The 22,122-nt window shown below is 56.8% G+C and overlaps 2 protein-coding genes and 1 long non-coding RNA gene across 5 annotated transcripts in view; 2 read left to right on the top strand and 1 right to left on the bottom strand.

Annotated features, from left to right (window-relative positions):
• Positions 1–4,778: 4,778 nt before the first annotated feature.
• LOC120600294 (uncharacterized) lies at positions 4,779–6,751 on the bottom strand. Its single transcript, XR_005652160.1, has 2 exons — positions 6,678–6,751; positions 4,779–5,378 (listed from the first exon to the last, which is right to left on the bottom strand). It is a non-coding gene; the product is annotated as an uncharacterized LOC120600294 (long non-coding RNA).
• A 113-nt stretch (positions 6,752–6,864) lies between these two features.
• Positions 6,865–9,482, top strand: LOC120600342 (uncharacterized). The gene is made up of 4 exons (XM_039859858.1): positions 6,865–7,415; positions 7,502–7,627; positions 8,936–8,999; positions 9,395–9,482. The coding sequence occupies exons 1-4, from the start codon at positions 7,052–7,054 to the stop codon at positions 9,480–9,482; spliced, it is 642 nt and encodes a 213-aa protein (XP_039715792.1). The 5' UTR covers positions 6,865–7,051.
• A 287-nt stretch (positions 9,483–9,769) lies between these two features.
• CCDC40 (coiled-coil domain 40 molecular ruler complex subunit) overlaps positions 9,770–22,122 on the top strand; it is a 32,322-nt gene continuing 19,969 nt past the window's right edge. For 2 of the 3 annotated variants that reach the window (XM_039859357.1, XM_039859358.1), the window contains exons 1-8: positions 9,770–9,909; positions 11,787–11,925; positions 12,623–12,971; positions 13,778–13,861; positions 13,932–14,151; positions 18,404–18,561; positions 18,734–18,856; positions 21,087–21,208. In XM_039859357.1, coding sequence (XP_039715291.1) covers positions 11,834–11,925; positions 12,623–12,971; positions 13,778–13,861; positions 13,932–14,151; positions 18,404–18,561; positions 18,734–18,856; positions 21,087–21,208 — 1,148 coding nt within the window. In that variant the 5' untranslated portion in view covers positions 9,770–9,909; positions 11,787–11,833. Of the gene's footprint in view, positions 9,910–11,786; positions 11,926–12,622; positions 12,972–13,777; positions 13,862–13,931; positions 14,152–17,512; positions 18,106–18,403; positions 18,562–18,733; positions 18,857–21,086; positions 21,209–22,122 lie in introns of those variants that run through there. The other variant, XM_039859359.1, reaches the window with a different exon arrangement.

The raw sequence follows: 22,122 nt of genomic DNA, 5'->3' as shown, positions 1-22,122 counted from the left end.
CCAAGGCCCTGCCCCCTGCCCCAGGGCCCGGCTGACAGAAGCTGTGGGGCAGGGGGCAGCAGCCAGCGACAGGCGCACAGAGAAACTCGGAGCCCCAGGGGAAGGCCAGGTGAGCAGGAGGAGAGGGTTCCGGGGCGCACGGGGTGCTGGCNCTTTCTCCAGGCCAAGTGACTTACTCGAGCAGAGCTGGGGGCGGGGCAAGTTACGTACAATCTTTCAATGCCATCGGCAGAGATGCTAAGACACACAAAATGAGCTAACGCCCCAGAGGGAGCTGAGAGAAGCCTGGAGCCAGGAAGAGCTAGCTGACTTTTCCCATCTCTAGTAAGGATTCGGAGTTAATCGAAATCAAAGTAGCAGCCTGAGATGCTCAAAGCACTTCGTACCAGGACAACAAGCCTGCTCCTCAGATCCTCAGAGATGAGGGCAGAGCGAGGAACGGCTCAAGGTAGACCCCGACAGCGATAAAAAACTCATCTCCTCCAACGGTTTACTTAGTGTTTTTATTTCAAAATGGTTATGTCCGCGTTGACTTTAGATAAGCTCCTGCGTCCGTGACATCTCTGAAAGTTCCTTTTATGATGTGCCACCAGAAGGAGGTCTTCGATCAAGTTCCAAACGCCTCGTTTTCGTTGACAGAAGACATAGCAATGCCAGCCTGGCAGCTGGCACAAGGAAGACAGAGATGGGGCCAGGCCAGGACCTGGCATGCGCATCGGCTTGCATGTTCAAAAACAAACAGAAGCAGGTCATGATTCGAAAAGGTATAAAGTAAAAATGCCAGGGCTGGTTTTTCAGTATCTGATTGCAGTGGACTAACAAGTTGAGTTTTGTGCTGCTCTGAGCTGTCAGAGGCCACGAAGTAGGGCCAGATTTTTGCAAAATAGGCTATTGTGGAATCCGAAAGGAAGGAGCAACTTGGCCTCCCCTCAGAACAAAACACACCTGCTCGGAACACAAAAAACTCGCCGCGGAAACCCCCGACTGGGAGTCACTCTTCCCTCTTCCCACTAACCCGCAGCTCTTTAAGAATTAAAACACCTTTGAGAAGCAGACTCTTGGCCACGTGTGGGTAATGCGAACTGGTGGTGAAGGTAGCTTGAGTTTGCTTCCAGGAGAGGGGTTTGGAGGTGGCTGGAGTATGGGGGTGGTGCCTGGAGAGGAAAGATGTCAGGGACCCCCCAGAAGGCCGGAGGGGAGGAGGAAGGGGGTGGGGGAGGGGAGGGGGCGGAGAAGGAGCAGCAGATTTCTCGTTTTTTGAAATCCTGTTCAGAACGGGCCCTGCTGCTGGGCTGGAGCCAGGGGACAGTGGCCTGCTGTTGACCACACACGTCCCCTCCGCCCTCTACCAGCCACATGGCCACTGACTCTTGGCCTAGAGGCAACTGCTCAGCGGCAGTGGTCCGGTGGGGCTCTCCACTAGCCACCACCCACAGGGTAAACTTCAGACATCTATTCCCCAAAATGCGGGCGCCAAGATTTGCTGATTTACGCCCGAAGAAAGAGAGAGAGTCCTTCTGGGCAGAGAGAGAGGCAGAGTCACTGAAGAGCCAGAAATGAACAAAACACGGATTGTGAAATGACGCCCTTTAGAAAAGACGCACGTCTCGGGCTCACTGTCTACCGAAAGCATGCGCGTTACCACACGCCACCGTTCCCTATGGCCGCGGTAACCGATCACCGGAAACCTAGCGGCTTCAAACACCAAACATATCATCTCACAGTCCGGAGGTCAGAAGTCCCACCTGGCCTCAAACCCAGGCGTCGGCAGCGCTGGTTCCTTCTGGAGAATCTGTTCTCCAGCCTCTCCTGGCTTCTACAATCACCCGAATTCCTCCTCCTCCAAAGCCAGTGATGGCACTTGCATTTCCTACATCACATCACTCTGACGCCAACTCTCTGCACCCCTCTTCCTCTCTCAAGGACCCTGCGGTGACACAGGCCCACAGGAGAACCCAGGACACTCTCTCATCCCCAAGTCATTTGATTAATAACCTTAATTCCATTTTTCTGTGGATGGCACAATACCAAAGACCCTGGATAGAGCTGACTTCTAATTTGGGGGGCTTTCCGTCTACACCCACTGGCCGTCACGCCCCACAAAGAGCCACTGCTCTCTGAGCAACATGTTGAGGACCCAGGCCCAGGACCAGGACGGGAGCCCCTGGACCCGTGACCCGGGGGAGCAGCTGGACGGGACAAAGGAAGGGCGCCCACTCACAGACTGGCACTGGCCCCTGGGTGGCTTCCTCAGCCCCAAACCCCAATTTCCTGTCCTGGAATAACGGGCTCGTCAAGTCCCAAACAGGGAAACAGACAGGGGCTGAGGTGCAAATGTGTCTTCTGGAACCTTTCTAGGAAAACCAAAGAAATAGCAGCCTGGAGCCACTGGGAAAGAGGCAGCACCCCGACTTCTCCCGCTCACCGCTCTGTGCCACGCACCTCGGGGCCACCCTGGGTCACGTGCTGGGACACAGAGGTCAGCCCTACCCACGTGGGGATGCGGTCCCGGCACCCCATGGGGCCAGCAGTTCCCACACACCTGAAGGACACGGCCCGTACCCATCGTGTCAGCTGCTGGCTGCATCGGGGGGAGGCAGGCAGGGAGTGGGGAGGCCACTGGACGCTCAGGAGGGTGTGATATGTGACAAAGCCCATAGGCGATTATACCCCTGGCCTTGTCACTGTCGGACTGCTTGGGAGCAAAATGCCCTGAGCTCCAATCATGTGGTCGCAGGAACCGGTTCATCTGCTTCGCCCTCAAAGCCCAACAAAAAGCGGGGATAAGACGATGCCATATTAAACACAAGCCGGGCACGCAAACGAGACCTTCCCCTCCACGAAACACCTGCTGCTCACACGCCCGGGGGAGGTCCCAGCTCCCTCTCCTTCTCAGGACCCGGCGGACCAGGCACAGGCACCACGGCCTTTTGGGAACTCCCAGCTTCACCTTCGAAGGGTGACAAAAATCCCGCAGGTGGCCCAGATCAGGGGTCCTGTTCCCTGGGAGACATGGTTTGGGAAAGCTGGGTCTCCTTCCCGCCTGCGGGCTGAGATGACCCCTCCTCTCGGTTATACTTAACTTCAAGTTATGGGATTGTTGCTGCGCACACACGTGGCGTTCGGGATTCACACGGCTACGACGGGGCTGCTGGGGGCGGGGAAGTGAGAAGCCAAGGAAGTAGGTCCTGGGAGATGAAATCGACTTTAAAAATGAGCCAGGCCTGGGGACCAAGGAAGGACTCATCCGAAAAGGCAGGGAAAGATGCGAATCCAGCCAGGAAACCGACAACCGCCTCCAAAGCGGACAAGGCGCATTGACTTCTAGATCACCCCTGTAAACTTTAAGACGCCGAGGTTCTCACTGCTGTGGCAAAGCCGGAGCCTCGCACCACCAAACAAAAATCCAATTGGGGGAAGATGGATTGAACAGCTACACGGTCCATCTCGTCTAAGGAGAGCATTTAGTTACAGAACCTGAAAAGCGAAAGGGTGTCAAAAATGGCACCCGTCAAGTATGCCCTTTGCCCCAATTCCAGATCTGCCAGAGTGTGACGACTGTTTTATCAGACTACTGAATTCAGGGTCACGCGGTGTGTAAAGAAGCACCGAACCCAAAGCGTGCAGGCCGGCGTGGACCCGGGCTCCGGTGCGCCCAGGTTATCACGGTGGTTTTGACAGTGGCCAATCCAGGAAGAGCATGGAGAAGACGTCGCCACGCCTGCCTTCGGCGGGTCCGTGCGGGTCGCTCCTCGCATTTGGCATTAGACATCCGGACACACTCGCTGTCCCCAGCTCTGCCAGAGAAGGGCAGCCGCTCAGACGGGACGACGGGCTGGGGCTCCCGCTGTTCCCTACCTCATGCTAGCCGTACGCCTGAGCTTCTCAGCCCAGCTTCTCTCCTCCTCTGAGGGTGGCCACTGAAGTTCAGAAGGCAGAGGATAAGCTTCAGATCACAAACCAGATATCAGAAAGCTCATCGAAGTAGATTTGCTAGAGATGCAAGACCAGGTGCCCGAAGGACGCACAGGTGGCCAACAGCATCAAAAACACCCCACTAAAGTGAAGGGGAAAAAACTTCCTACGGCGTTTCCCTTCAATTTTTTATTTATTTTTATTTTTTTATTTTTTGCGGGGTCGGGGGAAGAGTACAGACTTGTGCTTTCTTTTCTGGGCACTGGACTCATCGATGTTTGACGGAACACAAATACAGCAAGTTCTCATGAAACATCATAGGTAGGTTCTGTGACTTTTAAGCAAATGACCAACAACAAGACTCATTTTGCCATAGGCTAATTGATGCAAACAGTTAGGTCCCCAGGAGTCTCATCAGTGTTACAATGAAACAGTTGAATGAAACAATGTTATTCAAGGCCCTGCAACTTTATGCAGGACCTGCGGGAGCGCAGAACAACGAAGATACAATGAACACCAACAAAATTGACCTCTATGCTGCTTCACCTGCAAGCCACGCCCCCACACACACACATTGTATCAAACTAAGTAGCTGATCTTACAAGAGAGGATTAAGGCCTGTGAGAAAGTAGGGTCCCACGGCTGGGGGGAGGCACGGTAAAATATCTAACTACTCAAGATTTGTTGCCAGGCAACCCACTCACACCCCCGCCCCCGTCCCTAGAATAGCCGGCAGGGACCCAGGCCTCCCGCAAGCCCCACGAGGTTACAAAGACGAGAGTGTGTAAATATACCTCAGTGGAGAATTACGCTTTTGCTAAGGATTAACTTTCCACCTGATGAACCACACATACGAAGAATCAAAAAAAACAAAACAAAAATGTTTTTACCCATCTAGTTACAGGTGACAATCCAAATAGCGGTCCATAGTAACAGTAACAAACAGTAACGAGCCCGCAGCGGTTCCAGGTACTAGACGCTTTAGATCATCGTTGCAACAGGCCTTTGAGTTGGCTGTATTATCTCCATTTTCCAGATGGAGAAACTAAGGCACGGAGGAATTAAGTCACCACCGTGGACCGGGATTGGTGTTTAAACTTACTTCGGAGGCCATGTTTTTAACCTCCGCACTGAGCTACCCAAAACCCAGGGCAGAGAGGCCAGCACGATCGGAGGCCTGGGAAGCCCTCTGCAGACGACAGATATCAGCCACTAGTGTGACATGAAATTGGTCCCACTCCTTTGCATTTTTATGAATCACTTGGCAGAGCCAACACTGTCATCTTGTCTGCACAAAGAGAGACAGGAGCGTGTGTGCCTGTGAATGACAGAGGCCAGTCACAACAGGGGAGGTAGTGTGGCTCAGTCGTTTCTTGGGGCTGGAGCATCCTGGGCCCCTACTTCTGTCACTCTTAGCTGCATGAACTTGGGGAAGTTACTTCTCTCAGCCTCAGTGTCCCCATCTATAAAATGAGGATAATTTCAGTCTTGACTTTATGGGTTTTGTGGGTTAACTGAATTCATGCATGATAATCAGAAGCTATTTACATAATGACCATGATCATGGGGGATTAAAAACGGCTCCTGATAAAATCTTTCCTTGGTATATTCTGAGGCTCTGGTCTCCATAAATGCCCACAAGCCAACAAGTGATGCGGAACACACAGGCCTGATAATGAACTTGGTAATTACTACTAAAAGGCATTCCTCACCTTAATGATCCTTTCTTTGCAAAAGCTTCTTAAAAGGTTCTTTAAAAGTGTTTAATACTCAATTAAATGTTAATGTTTCTAATGAGGAAATTCTAAAACAAACGAGAGTTTTGAAAGTGTTCTCCTCAATCCCTGACAGGAGAGGATTCTGGGATCTGGGCCTTGGGTCCGGTGGGGCCCCCTGATGATGTGCGCATCACTTGGCCTTTTTTTGAGAACCCCTTCCCTCTTCCCATGGCAGAGAAAGCGAGGGCCGGTCACAGGGGCTGGCCAATTGTCCCAGGCTCCAGAGAAACAAACTTCTCCCCAGGAAAGAGATGGGATCCTGTCCTTTTCTATTTCTGAAAAGAATCTGAACTAGATTGTGGCCAACATAGGACACTGACTTCCCAGCGTGGGAATAACAGGATTTCAAGACTCACGGGCTTCTGGCAGGGTTCTTTAGGTTATATTTAGCGACCTTAAATTGCCTATTTTTCTCTTTCTCCTTTTTTCTATTCTTCTTTCTTCTAAAGTAAAGAACAAGGGGGAAGAACCTGGGCCTAAAGGAAGTGAGTTTCCTGACACGCGGTTCTTAACGGGGCCACCCGTCCCGAAGGCCCGGGAAGGCTAAGAGCGCGCGCGCTGTGGGGTGGACAGCACAGTTCGGGGGGCCGTGTCGGCAAACAGCAGCCCCTACGACTTCTCATCGCGTGCTCCGACCATCCAGCCAGACAAAGACCCCAAGTTCCCCGGTCCACGGTTCCAGACAGGCGGGGACCGAGTCTCCACGAATTTAGGCCCACTCCCGGCCCGGGGCGCCCCCACCGCCGCGGAGAGGGTCCCCGGGATGCTTCCCGCGTGACCCGGGGTGCTTGCGCGCCACCCCGTCTCTGCTCGGGCCCCGCACCTCCCCGGGCTGCGGCCAGCAGCTGGCTCATCCCGGGCCCCGCGGCCGCAGGCCCACGGCCCCGCGCGCCCGCCCCGTCCGCGGCGGGGAAGAGCTGCCCGGCCCCCCGCGTGTTCCTCGGACCCCGCCCCCGCGGCCCCCGGCCGGGCCCCAGTACCCACCCGGGTCCCACAGCGGGGGCCGGATTCGTGCCGGCTCCGGGAGCCGCCGCCGCCGCAACCGCTGTCGCCGCCAGTGAGGCGCGGCGGGGCGGGGACAGTGGCGAGGCCCGGCCCCCCGGCCCGCCCCCCGGCCCAACGCGGTCCCCGCCCCCGGCCCAGCTCGGCCCAACCCGGGCCCCGGCCCGCACCCCGCCCGCCCCGGCCCCCGCCGGGCCCTGCCTCGGTCGCCTTCCGCCTTATGGTCCCAGGTCCCCGGCCCCCGGCCGCCCCAATTCCTGTCCTTGCGGCCCGCCGGGGTCCCCGGCCACGGACTCTGGCCCCGACGCGAGCCCCGCGCCCCCCAGCGTGAAGGCGGCGCCCCTGGGCCCCTCCACATGCGTGCTCGCCCTCTCCATCCGGCCCTGCACTTATGTTTTTCCCCATTTGGGGTAGGAAGGGACGACACCAGGCAGAAGGCCACTGGGCATCCCTCCTGCACCGAGGATTCTTCGCAGGAAGCCCGCGGAGGGGGCGCCGAGCCCCCAGGTCTGGAGAGGAATCAGTGGGCACCAGGCTGGGGTCTTTGGTCCCCCGAAGGTGCAGCTGGCTTCGGGCCCCTTGCGCCCCCCACCACTGCTTGCAATCGCCGGCACTTAGATGTCCCAGGTACCCGGGTGCCCCGCGGGGTCCCCTGGAGGCATCGGAGGTGCCGGGCCGGACGCACGTTGACGCGGTGTCGCTTTACAGAAACTGAGTCAGGTGGGGCACGGCTCGGGCCGAGACGCAGAGCTGGAGGATCCATATTTATGCTTTAACATATTTGCATATTGAGAGTCTGTTTCTAGTGCACAGAAATGGCACAATGGCCGCCCGGCCGGCTGCCCGCCGCGCGCGCCTGGTCTCCGCCCGCCGGATGTTGACAGCGTCACCTAGCAACGGGAGATGGCGGAGCCGGGTGGCGAGGCCGGCGGGTAAGCGGGGCCGCAGGACCGCGGGGCTCAGAGCGGACCCCGCAACTCCCCCCCCGCCGTAGCCCCCGGGGCGCCCCTTCCCCTGCCACCCCTTTCCTCCCGCCTCTGCCCCTTCCGTGCCCACCCTCTGGGCCTTTCCCGCCCCCGCCCCGGCTTCTTCACCCTCTCGCCGCCCGTCCCTTTGTCCACTGCGGTACCCTCCTCCCTCTTTCCTCTCGCTCTAAGAGCACCACCCTCTAAAACCTTGGGACCCTGTCGCCCCCTCCGTAACCATGGCAACCACTATGCTTGGCAGCGTCTGCTGCGGAGCCCCTGCGGTGGCGCTGGGGAGCGGGAGACCAGCCCAGCCCCTGCCACCCTCCCGAAAGGGAGGATCCCCCCCACCAGACTTGGGGGTCCCTCCGGTCAGGCAGCCCCTCCGCCAGTGTCCTGACCACACCGAGAGGGCAGTCTGCTGAAGAGCCTGCCACCAGGCACCCGCTCTGCTCTTATGCTTCCTTTAAAAGCATAGAATGTATTTGAAAGAATTTGCCCTTTACCTTAGACGCTTCCGTATTTTTCAGTTTTTTTTTTTTAAGGTAGGTCTCTGTACCTCAGGGAAAAATCAGGTTACCTTAATTGAAAGGCTAGATATACCATATGTGACGTGTCACGGGAGAGTGAAACCTATATACCTTAGAAGTTAAGTGTGTGTGTGTGTGTGTGTGTGAAAATGCATAGAAAAACATTTGAAAGAATATACCTTAAATCTTACTATTACCACTTGAGAAGGAGAGGAAAAGTCACAGGGGATTTTTATTGTTTGTGTCACACATTTGTTTTAGTTTGACTTTTTATTTAAAACATAATACACTTGTATTTTCTGATCGGAAACAAACCGAAATAATTTTAACAACGTAACTCAGGACATTCTTTTACCGGCCAAGAGTTCGCGGAGCGTTTGTCCTTTTTGTGCGGTTTCCTCTTACTTTGTCTTCCTTTTCCCCCGTTTTGTCACAGACACGAGTATATTTAAGGCGACTTTCTGGCGTAATCTATCTGTGCCGTTCCTTTGATGTTTCGATAATTGTCTGATTCATTCATTCATTCATTCATTCACGGAGCGACTCTTTCGTGGCACCCCCGCCACGTGACAGGCATGATTTAGTTCTGGGGTTAGGGACACACATGACAAAGTCATGGCCAACGGCCAAGAGGGGAGGCAGATAATTAACAAGTAAATAGATATACAGACATCCAGGCAGTGACAAATGCCAGGGAAGGCAACGGCTATTACGTGAAACGATTATGCTGTCTCTCGGCCACCAGGTCTCACCAGGAAGGACGCTGGCCTTCTGAAGGCGAGGAGGACCAGCATAAGGAAGCCGACAGGGTAAGGTTCCCCGCGGGGCGAGTCGTGCCGGGCTCGTGTTCACTGGGAATTAAAGAGCTGGGACTTGCTCGGGGACACTCCGTACGGTCACAGAGAACCTGTTTCCCTCCACCCCACGCAACGCGTCGGTGGCCAGTCAGGGACACCAGGGACATCCTACCCTTCCATGGCCTGAGTTGTTCAGAATTCACTTCCCGAAAAGAAGGATACAAAATAATTACAAACAAAAAATAAGAGAGTTCAGATAAGTGAAAGCATGAAACGTGATCTCTTAGCGACGCTCGAAAGCTCGACGGCAGCTTTCGCGTCCGCACGTTACTCTATGGAGAATCCAACCTCACGAGATCCTTTCTACTTTGTTCCCTGATCCCCCCTCCTCCCCGCCACGGCCATAGGTATCAACGACAGAGAAGACCAGTGACCAGGAAAATGAAGAAACCGTTGATGCTCCAGAGCATTCTGAAGGGGAGGCGTAGCAATTGAAACTGAAATAGCGAGGAAGGCGAAATAAGCGAAAAAGCCAAGATGATGGCGAGGAAGCGGGAGAGCGATGGCGGAAGCGGCGATGTGAGAAGCGAAAACGATGACGAAAAGCGAGAGCGATAACGAGGCGGGGGCGATGGTCAGGAGGATTGAACGTGAGGACGAAGAGGCCGTGGAAGTGGAAGAGGCATCGCAGTTTGGAAGGGAGTCGGAGTCCGACGTGGAAACCACCTCCCCTGAAGGCAGAGTCAGTTCCATAGACCTGAGCTCCTCAGACGTCCATGCCGAGGACGCGCCCGCAGAGGAAGCCGGCCCCACGGACACGGGTGACCTGGCGAGGATGGAGGCTGATCGCGAGGACGGAGAGTCCCTCTGGCTGTCGGAATCCAGAGACGAGGAGGACACCTCCACAGAGCCACCCCCGCAGGTATTAGGCTCATCTGAGCAAACGGGTCAGGGTGCTTCTGGACGCGGGGCTGGCCAATCGGTGAGTGTCCCTGAGGTCCGTTTAATGCAGGTATTTCGCCGTCTACGTGCTTTGTCACCCCATGCGAGGAACTCGGAGGACGCCGTAAACACAAGTCGCAAATCTCTGTTAGAAATTCCTTAGCGAACTCAGGCCTGAGAATGCCGAGTGTCAGACCCGCTGAGTGTCCCCAAACCCAGACGCTCCACGTGAGGCCAGCGCATGTCCGGTCTCCAGAGCAGTGCCGTCCAGTCAAACTTCCCACGGGGACGGAAACGCTCTTTATGTGGCCATCTGTTCCGAGTGGCCACGGAGACAGAGGAACGGCTGCGATGACCCCCACGAGGAGAGCCTCGGGAACCACCCCCTTCACCCCGTTCCGGCCCCTCGCCCCGCATGAGCCAGGCTCACCTGTTGGCTTTAGGTCTGGAATGTTCCGGAAGGGAACCCGGGGGGGGGTGCAGGGCGGGGCGGGAAGCATTGCATTTCTCTGTCGTCCACTCTGGGATGCAAGCTCCCTCGCAGTGAACCCCGACAGCAGCCCTGTGAGGTGGGGACTGTTGCCATTCCCATCGCACAAACGAGGACACAGAGGCAAAGGGGCGTCCTCGCCCCGGGTCACGCAGCGGTGATGGCGGACGGTCGCTCTTTCACGGGAGCCTCACGCGATCCATAATCTCTGAGCTCTCCTTAAGCTTCATGTTTACAAATGACACACGCGACCCAGACCGCTTTTAAGAATTAACAGCGACAAAACGAACAGCGTGTTCACCTTCTAAGGTGACCACTGGATTTGAAGTGCAGGTCACCTGTGGAGCTGTAAACCCAATTCCCATCCTTGGGCCTAGTTTCTGGAAAATTCGCTGGGAAACAGCTTCCAAATTTGACCCACCAGAAGGGCAGAGACCCTGAGACGGAGCCCCATTTCCTTCCTCTTCCGAAGAGACAGGATGTAGAGTGGGGGCTGCCGAGTCCAGCCGTGTGTGGCGGCCTCGCTGACTTCTCATTAGGAAAAGCCCCGTCTGGACACCCCAGAGGTGGGCATTTGACTCGGGCTCCCCACTGATGTCACTAAGGCTCTGGATGTAGCAGACGTCATTTTAGAGCCAATGTCACTTGGAGAAATAGAGTGAGAAAGAGCGTTAGCTGGGGGTCGGGGCAGCCCGGCTTTGAACACGCCCTTGGCTGCTGCTCACACTTCAGGCAAGGTCTTTAATTCTGTGAGGCCGCCTCCCCCACAGGTAAGAGAAGCGACTAGTGTCCCCCTGCCAGGGCCGCGCAGGGTCACTGTGGCTGGGAACCTTCTCCGGTTCATCATCAGCGATAATTATTGTCAACAATAATGATTACAAGAGTCTCTTTTAAAACTAAAATGGGGCCAGGCGTTTTTATCGAGGGAAAATATTTCCTTATCGAAATGTCCCTAAAGCAGAATGGTCTGAAAGGAGAGAAGAAACGGTCCCCTTGGGGGACCGCTGTCCGGGGCTGAGGCCTTCCCATGTGCTTTCATAGAGAGGATGCTCAAAGGTGTTGCTTACCATTCTCGGGGAGATCAGCATTTGCAGGAAAGAAACCCATACCTAACAGTCACCTGTCCCTCAGTGTCCATACTTTGCTTCAAATCTAAACAGGCAGAGGCCACTCCGGGATTTCTTGTTGGGGTGGGAGACGATTTCCATTTTGACCATCTGCAAAAGCCAAATAATGTTTATCTCCAAATGGTTTTCTACTCCTTTAACAATCATGTTCGACTCTGAGCACTGTAACGAATCGCATTGAATGACCTCTCGGTCCTGATGAAGCCCTCAGTGACGCAGGCTTGGTTGTTCTTGCTCTAGAAAATGTCTCATGAGGAGCCCGTGCAGAAGGCCCCTCCCTCCGAGGCATGGCGCCGCCTCAGGCTGAGCCAGGGGAGCAGCGACAAGTCCTTCGAAGAGCTGCTCCTGAGCTTGGAGGAGCCCTTCGCATGGGGGCCAGGTACCATGGCACTTACCCGCGGGTGAGCCCCTTCACAGCCCCTCCGTGCCAGGGGTACGCCACCCATTACCTCCTTTCCTGCTCGGCTAAGAGCCAACACATAAAACTATCATTAGCAGATATGGTGAACATTTACTCTCCGCGCTAACCGATGAGGTGGGATCTGTTCTCCATTGTGCAAAGACCCTAAGAGTCATTAAGTAACTTGTCCCAGGAAGAACCAGGCCTTGACCGAGATCCGACGGCGGCCCAGCCCACAGCCCCGACCACCGTGTCTCACGGCCTCCTGGTCTCGGAGGCGAGCTCGGTGACGGCGTCCCTGGGCGCGCGCCTGTTTGCTGGGTTTCGAAGGCCCTCCCGGCACACCCCGGTCTTTGCTTCTTGGCTCCTGGGTCCCGCCGTGGTGTAAATGGGAAAACAGGGTACTTCTCTCTGCATGTGACGCAAACGCCAGGCGCCTCGCTTCCCTTACAAGCGACACGAGGACAGCACACACGTGAGCGGGTGGGACGCGGCTGGGGGCCGCCCGGCTGAGGCGGACGAGCCCACGGCCAGCTTCCTTTCCTCCAACCCTATCAGCTGCGTCCTTTCCCCCGAAATCGATCTAGTCCATCCGTACAAGCCACCTCTCCGTTCCCTATTTATGTATCCAAAAAAAGTGTCTACAGAATATATTTCCTTTTTTCCTGCCTTTAAGAGGGGACCCTTCCCCTGGGGGGCGCTGCACCCGTGGGCAGAAGGGGCCACGCCCCGCGCTTCTGAACCGGACCCACTCACGGGCCCTTCCTCCTTTCCACACGCGACATGAGGCTGGGCGTCAGCCTTGTGTGACGCCGCCGCCAACTCCCGGCGGTGTTCGCTGCCCCCCAGGCGCCCCCCTGGAGGAGCCAGTCGCCCACCCCAGGGAGGGAGCCCAGCCCTCCTTCCTGGACAGCATTCGGCTGCCAAGCGGGATGGAGGAAGGTGCCTTGGAGAGAGTGGAGTCCGAGGGCAGCGACGAGACGGAAGACGACGGGTCCCAGCTGGTGGTCCTGGACCCAGACCACGTAAGGAGAGTCCCCGGGCCTGCTGTGGCCCCACACGGACGTGCCGCCCCCTGCCATTCAGGCCCTTCTCTGCCCTCCACCTCCAAGGCCCACTCCCCACCCCCACACGTCACGCTCCCATCCAACCCGGGGCCCCAAATCTTCCCCGCTGGGGCTCGGCCGGCTGCTTGGTAAAGCGTATTCTCCTTTTAGGCCATATGCCCCGAGTCAGCGTTTCTCAGCCTCAGCACCGCTGGCATGGGGGACCCGCTCATTCTCTGTGGTGGGAGCATCTTGGGCGTTATGGGATGGGCGGCACCCCTGGCCGCCACCCGCTAGCTGCCAGTAGCACGCCCCTCCCTTAGTGGTGGCAGCCGGATCATCTGCAGGCACTGTGGGGTCAGGGCAAAACCGCCCCGACCGGGAGCCAGTGCCTTGAGTGTCCCAACCAGGTCATGTGTCCCATCCTCTGAGACCTCTGGCAAGCGGGGAAGGCAGGTCTTGACGATGGACCCGTTTGGAAAGCCCCATACTCCCCGTCCCGTGGGAAGATGGGGGCGTGTTGGGAAAGGGGCTGGGTGCTCAGTTTGTGCAAGGACTCCCCTCTGGCCCGCCCCTGGAATGAAGCCCGGACCACCACCCCAGCTTGCCAACACACGCACTCAGGACGAGACCTCTGGTGTCCTTACTTTGTGGCTCCCCAGAAGTGGGGAGCCCCTCCGAGTGGTAGTCATTCCTGTCCATTAACCCCCTCCGATAGCGGTGGTGCCTCAGGCTAGGTGCAGGCGGAGACAGGGGACTAACGGGTGTGCTCCACGTCCTTGCAGCCCCTGATGCTGAGGTTCCAGGCTGCTCTGAAGAGCCACCTGCACCGCCAGATACAGAAGCTGACCCTGGAGCTCCAGGAGCTGGTGCGTACCGCCGCCCTGCGCCGCCTGGCGCGCCCTCGCCCCGCTGACCGCGTTTCTCTCTCTGCTGCAGGACGTGGCCACCAAGCAAAGCCGGGTCCAGCGGCAGGAGCTGGGGGTGGATCTCTACGGGATCCAGCAGCACCTGGCCCGCCTGCAGATGCAGCTGGAGAAGAGCCACGACCGCCACTCGATCGCCGCGTGCGCCCGGGGCCACAAGGAGCAGGAGCTGCAGGGCGTGCGCTGCCTCTACGCCAAGACCTGCGAGGCCGCCAACGACGAGCGCAAAAAGCGTAAGCGGCTCTGCGTCCCGCGGGGCGTGCGTCCCCGAGCGCCCCATAGATGTGTAGATGCGGGTGCGGCCCGCGGGGGTTCCCAGCCTCCTCGGGAGGGAGGGCATAAGGGTCCAAAAAGGCAGCCTCTTAGGCAAGCAGCAAACGCCGAGGGGCGCACGGTCCAGCCGCGAGGGAGTCAAAAGCAGAGGAGGCCGGCGGGCTGCGGGGGTCCACGGAGGGCGTGTCCCAAGGTGGGGGAGGAGCGGGACCGGGGGCGGGGGGAGGCGGGGAACCGGCGCCATCACCCAGGCGAAGCCAACCCAGGGCGCAAGGGCTTGAATAGCTGGGGACCCACAGCTGGGCGTCGGCGCCGATTTAGGGGAAACCGGTGGCTGCGGGCCAGAGGACACAGTAGGGTTATGACTCATTACGCGCAGTGTGACTACTGAAGCGACACCCCGCACGCGGGGGGAGGCAGGGGTCGTGGGTCACAGTTGGACAATGGCTTCCTTCCTTAAGCCTCTGGGGGTTGTTTTAGTGTTTTAGCTAAAAAAAAAAAGTCTCCAACGTTCTTTATCGACTCTGCATTAATGCTACAATGCGGAAAATAACCTAAAAAGATGCGGAAGAAAACGGAACCCCACGGAAGTCCCAGGCGTGGCCGGAAAGAAACGCGTTGGACCCCGAGAACTGCAGGAGAACGTTCTGGTCGGGAGGGTTTGAGCAGGTGCTCGCCGGGTCAAGCTCTCCTCCCCGTCGACGCCAGACCAACACGAACGCCGAAAGGAGAAGGACGCGACATTCGCGATGAAAAGAGCCGCGTCCCGCGCACGTAATGGATTCTAGACCAACCCGAAAGCGGGCACAGCCCCCCGCCCCCCGACGCCTGCAGTGAGCGCCCCCAGCGCCCCTCGGCGGGGCTTCCGGGAAGGTCCAAGCGCCTCGCGGGCTTGGTGTTCCCAGCTGCCCGCCTCGCCAGGGACGGAGGGAAAGGCCACCGACCGCTGAACCTACGCGTCAAAATATGAGTCATCAGCGGCGGTCCCCAGTCCCGAGGGGAGGCACAGACGCCTCCGCAGACAGACCGGATGCGAAACACCGAGCAGAGCCTCGCAGCGCCAGCCCAGTCGGCCCTGTGCGTGAGATTTCAGCGGACAGTCATCGGTCAAATGAGAGCGAAGTGTTGGGGAAAAGGATACTTGGAATTTAAAAGTAATCATCAAAAAAATTTAAAAAAAAAACCAACAAAAGTAATCATCTAGGGAAAAAAAAAGTAATCATCATCCGAGAAATTCTCCCCAGAATTCAGCGCGGAACCCCCAAGCGCAGGAGACAGATGCCGCGGTCGGTCGGCAGCTCTGGAAGGGGTCATACCCCTGAGATAGAGTCCCGAGGTGAAGGGCATTAACTCATGACGTCCGAGGAGACCGTTCTCATGAGCGCAGGGAAACGAGTCTTGTGCAGGCACAAGGTGGGAGGAAAACACGAACGGGCCTAGACAGAGCTGGTGACGTTCTTCAATTCCGAAGGGAAAGGGGAAAAGGCTGCAGGCTCCCGGGCAGGATGAAACCAGACACTCCTGTGTCGTTTGGGACAAGCCCCCCTCCCTCGGGGCTCCCCTTGAGGTGTAATCCTTACTGCGACACGGAACACCGAAGCGTCCTGCTCACGAGGTGCGAACATCCTGAATAAAATACTAGCAAACGGTACGTGTTTGCTCAGCAACGACGGCTTAAGCTCGGCAAGATGTTAAAAGAAAAATTCCCCTTCGTCCGGAAGGGCTTCCTTCCGGAATAATGCGACATTAGGAAGCCTCCCGATTCAACGCGTTTTTATGATTCGTCGGTTGAAGGAGAAGGGAAAAAGATATTTTCTGATGGATGCCCAGTGGCGTTTGATCGTCCATCCTACACTGGGCTGGAAGGAAAGTTCTCGCTAAGCATTTATCAGGAGCTAACGAGGAAGCTTAACTCCGTGGAAAGCACCAGAGTTAAAACCAGGAGAGGCAAGGATGCCTGGCAGCTCCGCTGTGGGCACCGTTTGGAGGTTCCAGGATGCAAGAAACGGGAAAAATAAGTGAAGTACCGATATGGGGAATGAAATGATGAATTTCTCATTCTCTAGCAATGACACAAGAGTTTGTTCACCTGTAAGATTCAAGGTTACCGACGAAAAAAAGCTAACGGAAGCAGTGAGAGGTTGATGACGTAGCTGAATGCCAGGTCTACAGTTTTCTTCCATACCAGTAAGATCCAGTTGGAAATTATAATTTTGTAAAAAATCTCACTCATAATAGCTCTAACAACCATAAAATACTTAGGTATAAATCTAACAAGAAGCGAGCGAGCCTATCTGAAGAAAAATAATACAATTTTACTGACAAACATGAAATGGTATATGGAACAATCACACGACTGGACAGAAGATGCGCAATATAAAAAAATGTCATTTCTGTCCAAATTGATAGATAGTTCAGTGCAATTCCAGTTGAAATCCATGATGAGATGTTTTAGGTGAACTTAAATTTATTTAACATGGTTATTTATTTACTTATTTTCAAGACATAAACTTGAAGCGCTCTGTGGTAGAGTCGTCCGCCCTCCCCCCAGCCCCCAGCCCCCTCCAGGGAAGCACCTGGTTTTATTCATTCTTGTGTGTTCTTTTAAAGATATCTTTGCACATGAAAACAAAGTTACAAGGGCGTGTGTATATTTTTTCCTCTACTTTTTTTTTTTACACAAGTAGCTGCATGTTACACCCGCCGCTGTCTCTCGCTTGGTTTTCGCTTATCGATGTATGCTGGAGGTTATTCCACATCCACACCTAACGCACGCTCCGTTCTTGACGACTTGACTGTAAAGTTCCCTTGGAAGACTAAATGCACCAGAATATCCGAGAAAATTTATGAAAAAGACGGCTAATGAAGGAAAATGGCCCTGTCAGGTATCAAAACACAGTATGGGTCTGTAGCAATACAATCGGAATGGTACCGGAGGAAAAACAGACGTGGGCGGACAGAGCAGAGAATCCCCGGAGAGCTACCCCGGGAATTTCGCTCTTGTAAATTACATGAACGAAAATAGGTCGTACTTTTAAATCCCGAAATATTTTTTGATCACTTGTCCACCTGAAAGTCAATACTTAGACCCCTATTTGACACTTTACAAAAAACCAGTTCCGGATGCGGTAGAGACTTCAGGAAATCGCAGAAGCAGCAGAAGAATCCGTGAGGTAATACTTTCCGTCCTCTCGAGGTGACGAAGGTCATGGTCGGCAGGATGCGAGGTACCGAGGCCAGACAGGAAGAGTCTCACAAGCGCGACTATGCATAAACATAGAGCTTGCCCGCGAGGACGCATGTAGAGTTAAAAGACAAACACAAATTGGGGGCAAAAAAAAAAAAAATACATTTGAAACGTCTGTGAACAACATCCACATCTTCTGTTTTGGTTTTCAATTGCCACGTGACAAATCGCCACCAACTGAGGGGCTTAAAGCAACCCCCGCTTGTATATCCGCCCACAGACCTGGGGCCAAGCAGGTTCTGTGGTTGGGGCACCACAGAGCTGAACCCAGCGTCGGTTGACTGGGTTCCCGCAGGTGCAGACTCCGTGGTGTCCCCGCGGCATTCAGCTCCTTGCTGCGGCGGGGCAGGCGGCGGGCCGAGGGCCTGCCCCTCGCTGGCCGTCAGCAGGGGCCACTCGGCTGCCTGAGGCTGCGCCCCTCCTCTCGTGTGGTCCCCTCCATCTTCAAGCCGGCAGCGGAGCATCTGCCCCCCGCCACGCTCCCTTCGCCCTGTGCGTCTTTCTCTCTTCCGCTTTTGCCAACGGCCTGAGAAAGCTCTGTTCGTAAAGGGCTCACCTGCTGAGGGGGGCCCACCAGGCGAGCCCCCTTCGGCCATCGAATGGCACATAATCACGGGAGTAAGGCCAGGGGCAAAGGACGGGACCTAAGAGTGCCAACCTCTAAGCGGTAAGAAATCAGTGAAATGCCCACGAGGCCTTACAGCTGACACGACGAGGACACACAACGTGACCCGTGACCCGGAGCCGGGCAGCTGGCTGTGACGGGCGGGCACAGGTGCCACGCATTTTTGTCTTTCCAGTTGGGTTGTAAGGTCTCTGATGGCAGAACCTGGGGCTCGGGAGTTTGAAGCAGTTCCCCAGTGCCACCCTGTGGCGGCGGGGAGTGGGGGGCGGAGAGGGATGGGGGTGCTGCTCCCACGCGTGCGCGGTGCCGGAACGCCCCGCCCCGCCCGCTTCTTCCGCAGTGGCGGCTCTGCAAGCCGAGATGGAGAAACTGGCCCTGCATCTCTTCTACGTGCAGAACGCCGACCAGGACGTGAGGAGCGACATCCGCATCATGAAGCAGGTCGTGAAGAAGTCGGAGGCCGAGCGGATGCGGGCCGAGGCGGAGAAGCAGCAGCAGGTACTCCGCGGACGCCTCTCCCCGCGCCTTCGACCTTCCAGAAGGCGCCTGGCGCTGGCCCTCGCGTGAACGCCGCTGCCCGGAGAGGCCGCGGCCGGCCTCGGGGGTCATCGGCTTGGGTCGGGGGTTGGTCCTTGTCCTTGAGATGCTGACCCGCGGTCCCGTTTCCCAGGACCTGCACGTGGACCAGCTCACCATGCAAACCAACCAGCTGGAGGAGCAGGTCGCCCTGTTCGAGGCCCAGGCCTATGCCCAGGCCCAGGACACGCGTGCCCTCAAGCAGGCGCTGAGCGAGGTGAGAGCGACACCGCGACCCTCGGCGGCAGGCCACCCACTTAGCGCCCAGCACGCGCGTCGGGGCGGGGCCTCCGTGCCTGCTGGACGAAGGCCTGAGCCCCCCTTAGCCGGCAAGCTCTCGGTACAGCTGCGGGTCTTCGCAAGTATTTAGGGGTCCCATGTGGGGATGAAGTAGGGACCGCAGACCTGTGGCCGGTGCACTTGCGCCCCCCGTAGCCAGGATCCGGGCATTTCTGCTTGGTGCCGCTTGGCTGGTTCCTTAGCAACCGCAGGTGTGGGGAGAGGGGCGCTGAGGTCTCCTATGGTCCCCAGACCAGGCAGCTGGGGCCCCAGCCGGTGCCCACATGCCCACTCCATGTGGGATAAGGGAGAGGACAGACTCAGCACAACCCCAGATTTGGTGGCCAGCACTAGAAACCAGACTTGCTACATTTTTTTTTTAATCTGCGAATGACCTTCTGCATACGCGTGTGCAGGGTCGACGGGAGCAATTATGGAAGCAACAACCTTTCACCGAAGGAAACAGAACAGGGCTTGAAGGCAGGACGCAGAAAGCTGCCTGTCCTCTCCGACCTAGGGACATACTTGATTCCAGCATGTTCCAATCAGCGTCTCGGGAGAAAAGCACCAACTTTACAGTGAACTGAAAGCGATTCTTTATGTTTATCTGAAAAATGGATTCAGAGGACTAGCCAAGATTCATTTTGGAAGAGAAGGTTTGGGAAGGGTGACCAGTGGTTTTAGACTCTCCAGTGTCTAAAACCATAGCGTCCCGGGCAAACGGGGATGGTCAGTCTGCCTAGCATCGCCCTACCGATTGTTAAGTACCAGAAAGCCCAAGAGGCAAAAACAACGGTATTGGAGCCAGGGAGCCCCGGGTAGGCAGGGGAGCCTGTGGGGGAGCCCAGGAAGCATGCAAACGTTTATATAAAAACATTATAAATTATAGAGAACAAGCGAATTATGCACCCAGTGGTGTTAGGGAATTTGGTTAATCATTTGGGGTGTGGGGAGGGATTAAATCTTTTTCTCATACCAGATGCTTAAATAAATTCTAGACGGGATCAAGGATTTAGCGGGGGAAAATGTAGCGGAAGAAAATAAAAGATCTTAATAAAATCCTGGGTCGAAGAGGTCTTTCTAAGCGTGACGTGGAAAGCAGACACTTTAAAGGAAGAGACGAGGATGGTGGGCACAGCTTCTGTGGATTACGGACGGAGGCCACCAACAAAACGGAGAGACGAAGATGGGGACACACCCGGGAAAGATGACTTTCGGCTACGACAAGTTCCGTGGCGGGAAGAGATGTTGAAAACCTGTAGGATGCACCCCGTGCCCGTTCGTACGGCGTGGCGGCCGCGGCCTGCACGCGGTTCTGTCTTTTGGTGCCTGGCTCCCGTCCTTGCTGGGCGGGTCGCTGCCGGGGCAGGGCCCCCCTGCCTGTCGTTCACGTTGCATCCCACGCCTACGACAGGTGCACCGCAGACATCCGCGAATGAACAAATGAGGATCGGTGATAGAGAAAGACGAGGCAGCCCCTTTGCCCACCGGCTCGGCCGAGTCGACGGCGGGCAGAGGGGAACAGGCTCCCTCGCCGAGTGAGAGTGCGCATCGGCCCTCCTCGGGAGCCCCATTCGAAGACAATGTCATGATTCTCATTGGGAAAGGGACTCCCCATCCAAGCTCGGCTTCTGCCACCCCACCTCTGGAACACCGCGTCCGTGCCACCACAGCCCGTCCGCCTCTGCTTCCTCCTCTCCAGCCTAGGGAGGCTCTGCGCCCCACCCCGGACGCTCGCATCCTGCTGCCCGTCATTCTGGAGACACCCCCCACCCCCTGTCCAGCATGGGCTCTTTACAGTGAGGGGGTGTCAGCACCGTGGCTGTGCCCATCCCGTGTGGCCTGAGACCCCAGTCTGAGGACGGGTGTCATCGTGACCCACCCTGGGTCTGGGGTCTGGTGTGGGGCAGGTGTCCATCAATGTTGGCCCGCTGCCTTGCTCCCCCGGCACCGAGCCCATGGGACCCCAAATAAAGGCCCAAGCAGAGGTTTGGCGAGTCTTTAGCACTGCGTGTAATTTCGTGTGCGTCCCTTTGCCGGGGCACGGTGACGAAAAGCCAGGGACACGCGGGGAAGGGAGCCGGTGCAGGACAGGGCGCGCTCACGGCTGCCCCTCGGTGGCTCTGAGCAGAGCGAAGTCAGGCGACCTCCGCGTAACCCCGCTGCAGGCCTGCACAGAGATAGACAGCATCAGCGTGGAGAAGACCCACATCCTTCAGCAGTGGAGCACCAGCCTGGTGGGCATGAAGCGTCGGGACGAGGCTCACAGGGTCGTCCAGGAGGCGCTCAGGTACGGCCCGCTCAGGGGGGTCATGGTGGCCGGAGCCGGGGGGCCGGGGTGAGGGCCGAGGGCTCAGGGAGCTGTGTGGGAGCTGCAGAGGTGGGGGTGCCGGCCCCTGCCCCCACCTCCGCCCAGGCGAGCAGGCCTCCTGGGACCAAGGTGGCACCTGCCGCCCAGCTGCTGTCCTGAAAGCTCCCTTATTGTTTGCCCTAAGTCCTTTCAAACGTCCGTGGCCCCGGGGCCGCCAGCTTCCGTGATCAGACTTCCTGGGAGGACTGGGGAGAACCGGAGCGTGAGAAAGACAAGGATGCTTGTCTTTGGGAGATGAGGTGTCCCTTTGATTGGCAGTCTCACCACCTGTGTGCGGAAGCGCCACCCCTCGCGATGGTTCTGCCGAGGGCCGCGTTCCATCTGAAATCCTGTTCGTGTCCTGCTCCGTCACTTCTGAAGGGTGGATGTGTGGCTCGGGCCGGGTGTTGGAGATGGCACAGCTCTGCCTCCACTCCCCAAACCGCCTGGGGCGTGGGGGACCCGGGTGTGATGCCTGAGAGCACGCCGCGGGCCCCTTCGCTTTGCCTTGGTCCACGGCTGGCGCCAGCACGGAGCCGGGCAGGGAGCCGGTGCCGGGCAAGACTGGCTAACGGGAAAGGGTCACCGTCATCAGCTCCTGGTGCTCAGACAACCAGGAGACTCCTTTCCCTCCTGGTCCCGTGGTTACACATGTATACACACATGTGCACACGCACGCGCACACACACTCACATACTCACAGTGACTCACACACTCACACTCACGCACACTCACACACAGTGATGCACACATACTGTCACACACTCACACACATACGTACACACACACATACTCATACACTCATATACTCACACATACTCTCAGACTCATGCATTCACACATATACTCACACT

The sequence above is a fragment of the Pteropus medius genome, unplaced genomic scaffold (genome assembly GCF_902729225.1).
Source record: "Pteropus medius unplaced genomic scaffold, Ma_sr-lr_union100, whole genome shotgun sequence".
In the NCBI taxonomy this organism is placed as follows: Eukaryota; Metazoa; Chordata; class Mammalia; order Chiroptera; family Pteropodidae; genus Pteropus; species Pteropus medius.
The sequence above is the reverse complement of the archived record's forward strand: the minus strand, read 5'-3'. Positions and strand labels throughout refer to the sequence as shown.

Bases quoted from the DNA above. Each gene is read 5' to 3' on its own strand.
- LOC120600342 (XM_039859858.1), top strand. From the start codon at position 7,052: ATGCGTGCTCGCCCTCTCCATCCGGCCCTGCACTTATGTTTTTCCCCA. The intron at 7,416-7,501 runs GTGGGGCACGGC...GTCTGTTTCTAG, and splicing joins CTTTACAGAAACTGAGTCAG to TGCACAGAAATGGCACAATG. The intron at 7,628-8,935 runs GTAAGCGGGGCC...CTCGGCCACCAG, and splicing joins CCGGGTGGCGAGGCCGGCGG to GTCTCACCAGGAAGGACGCT.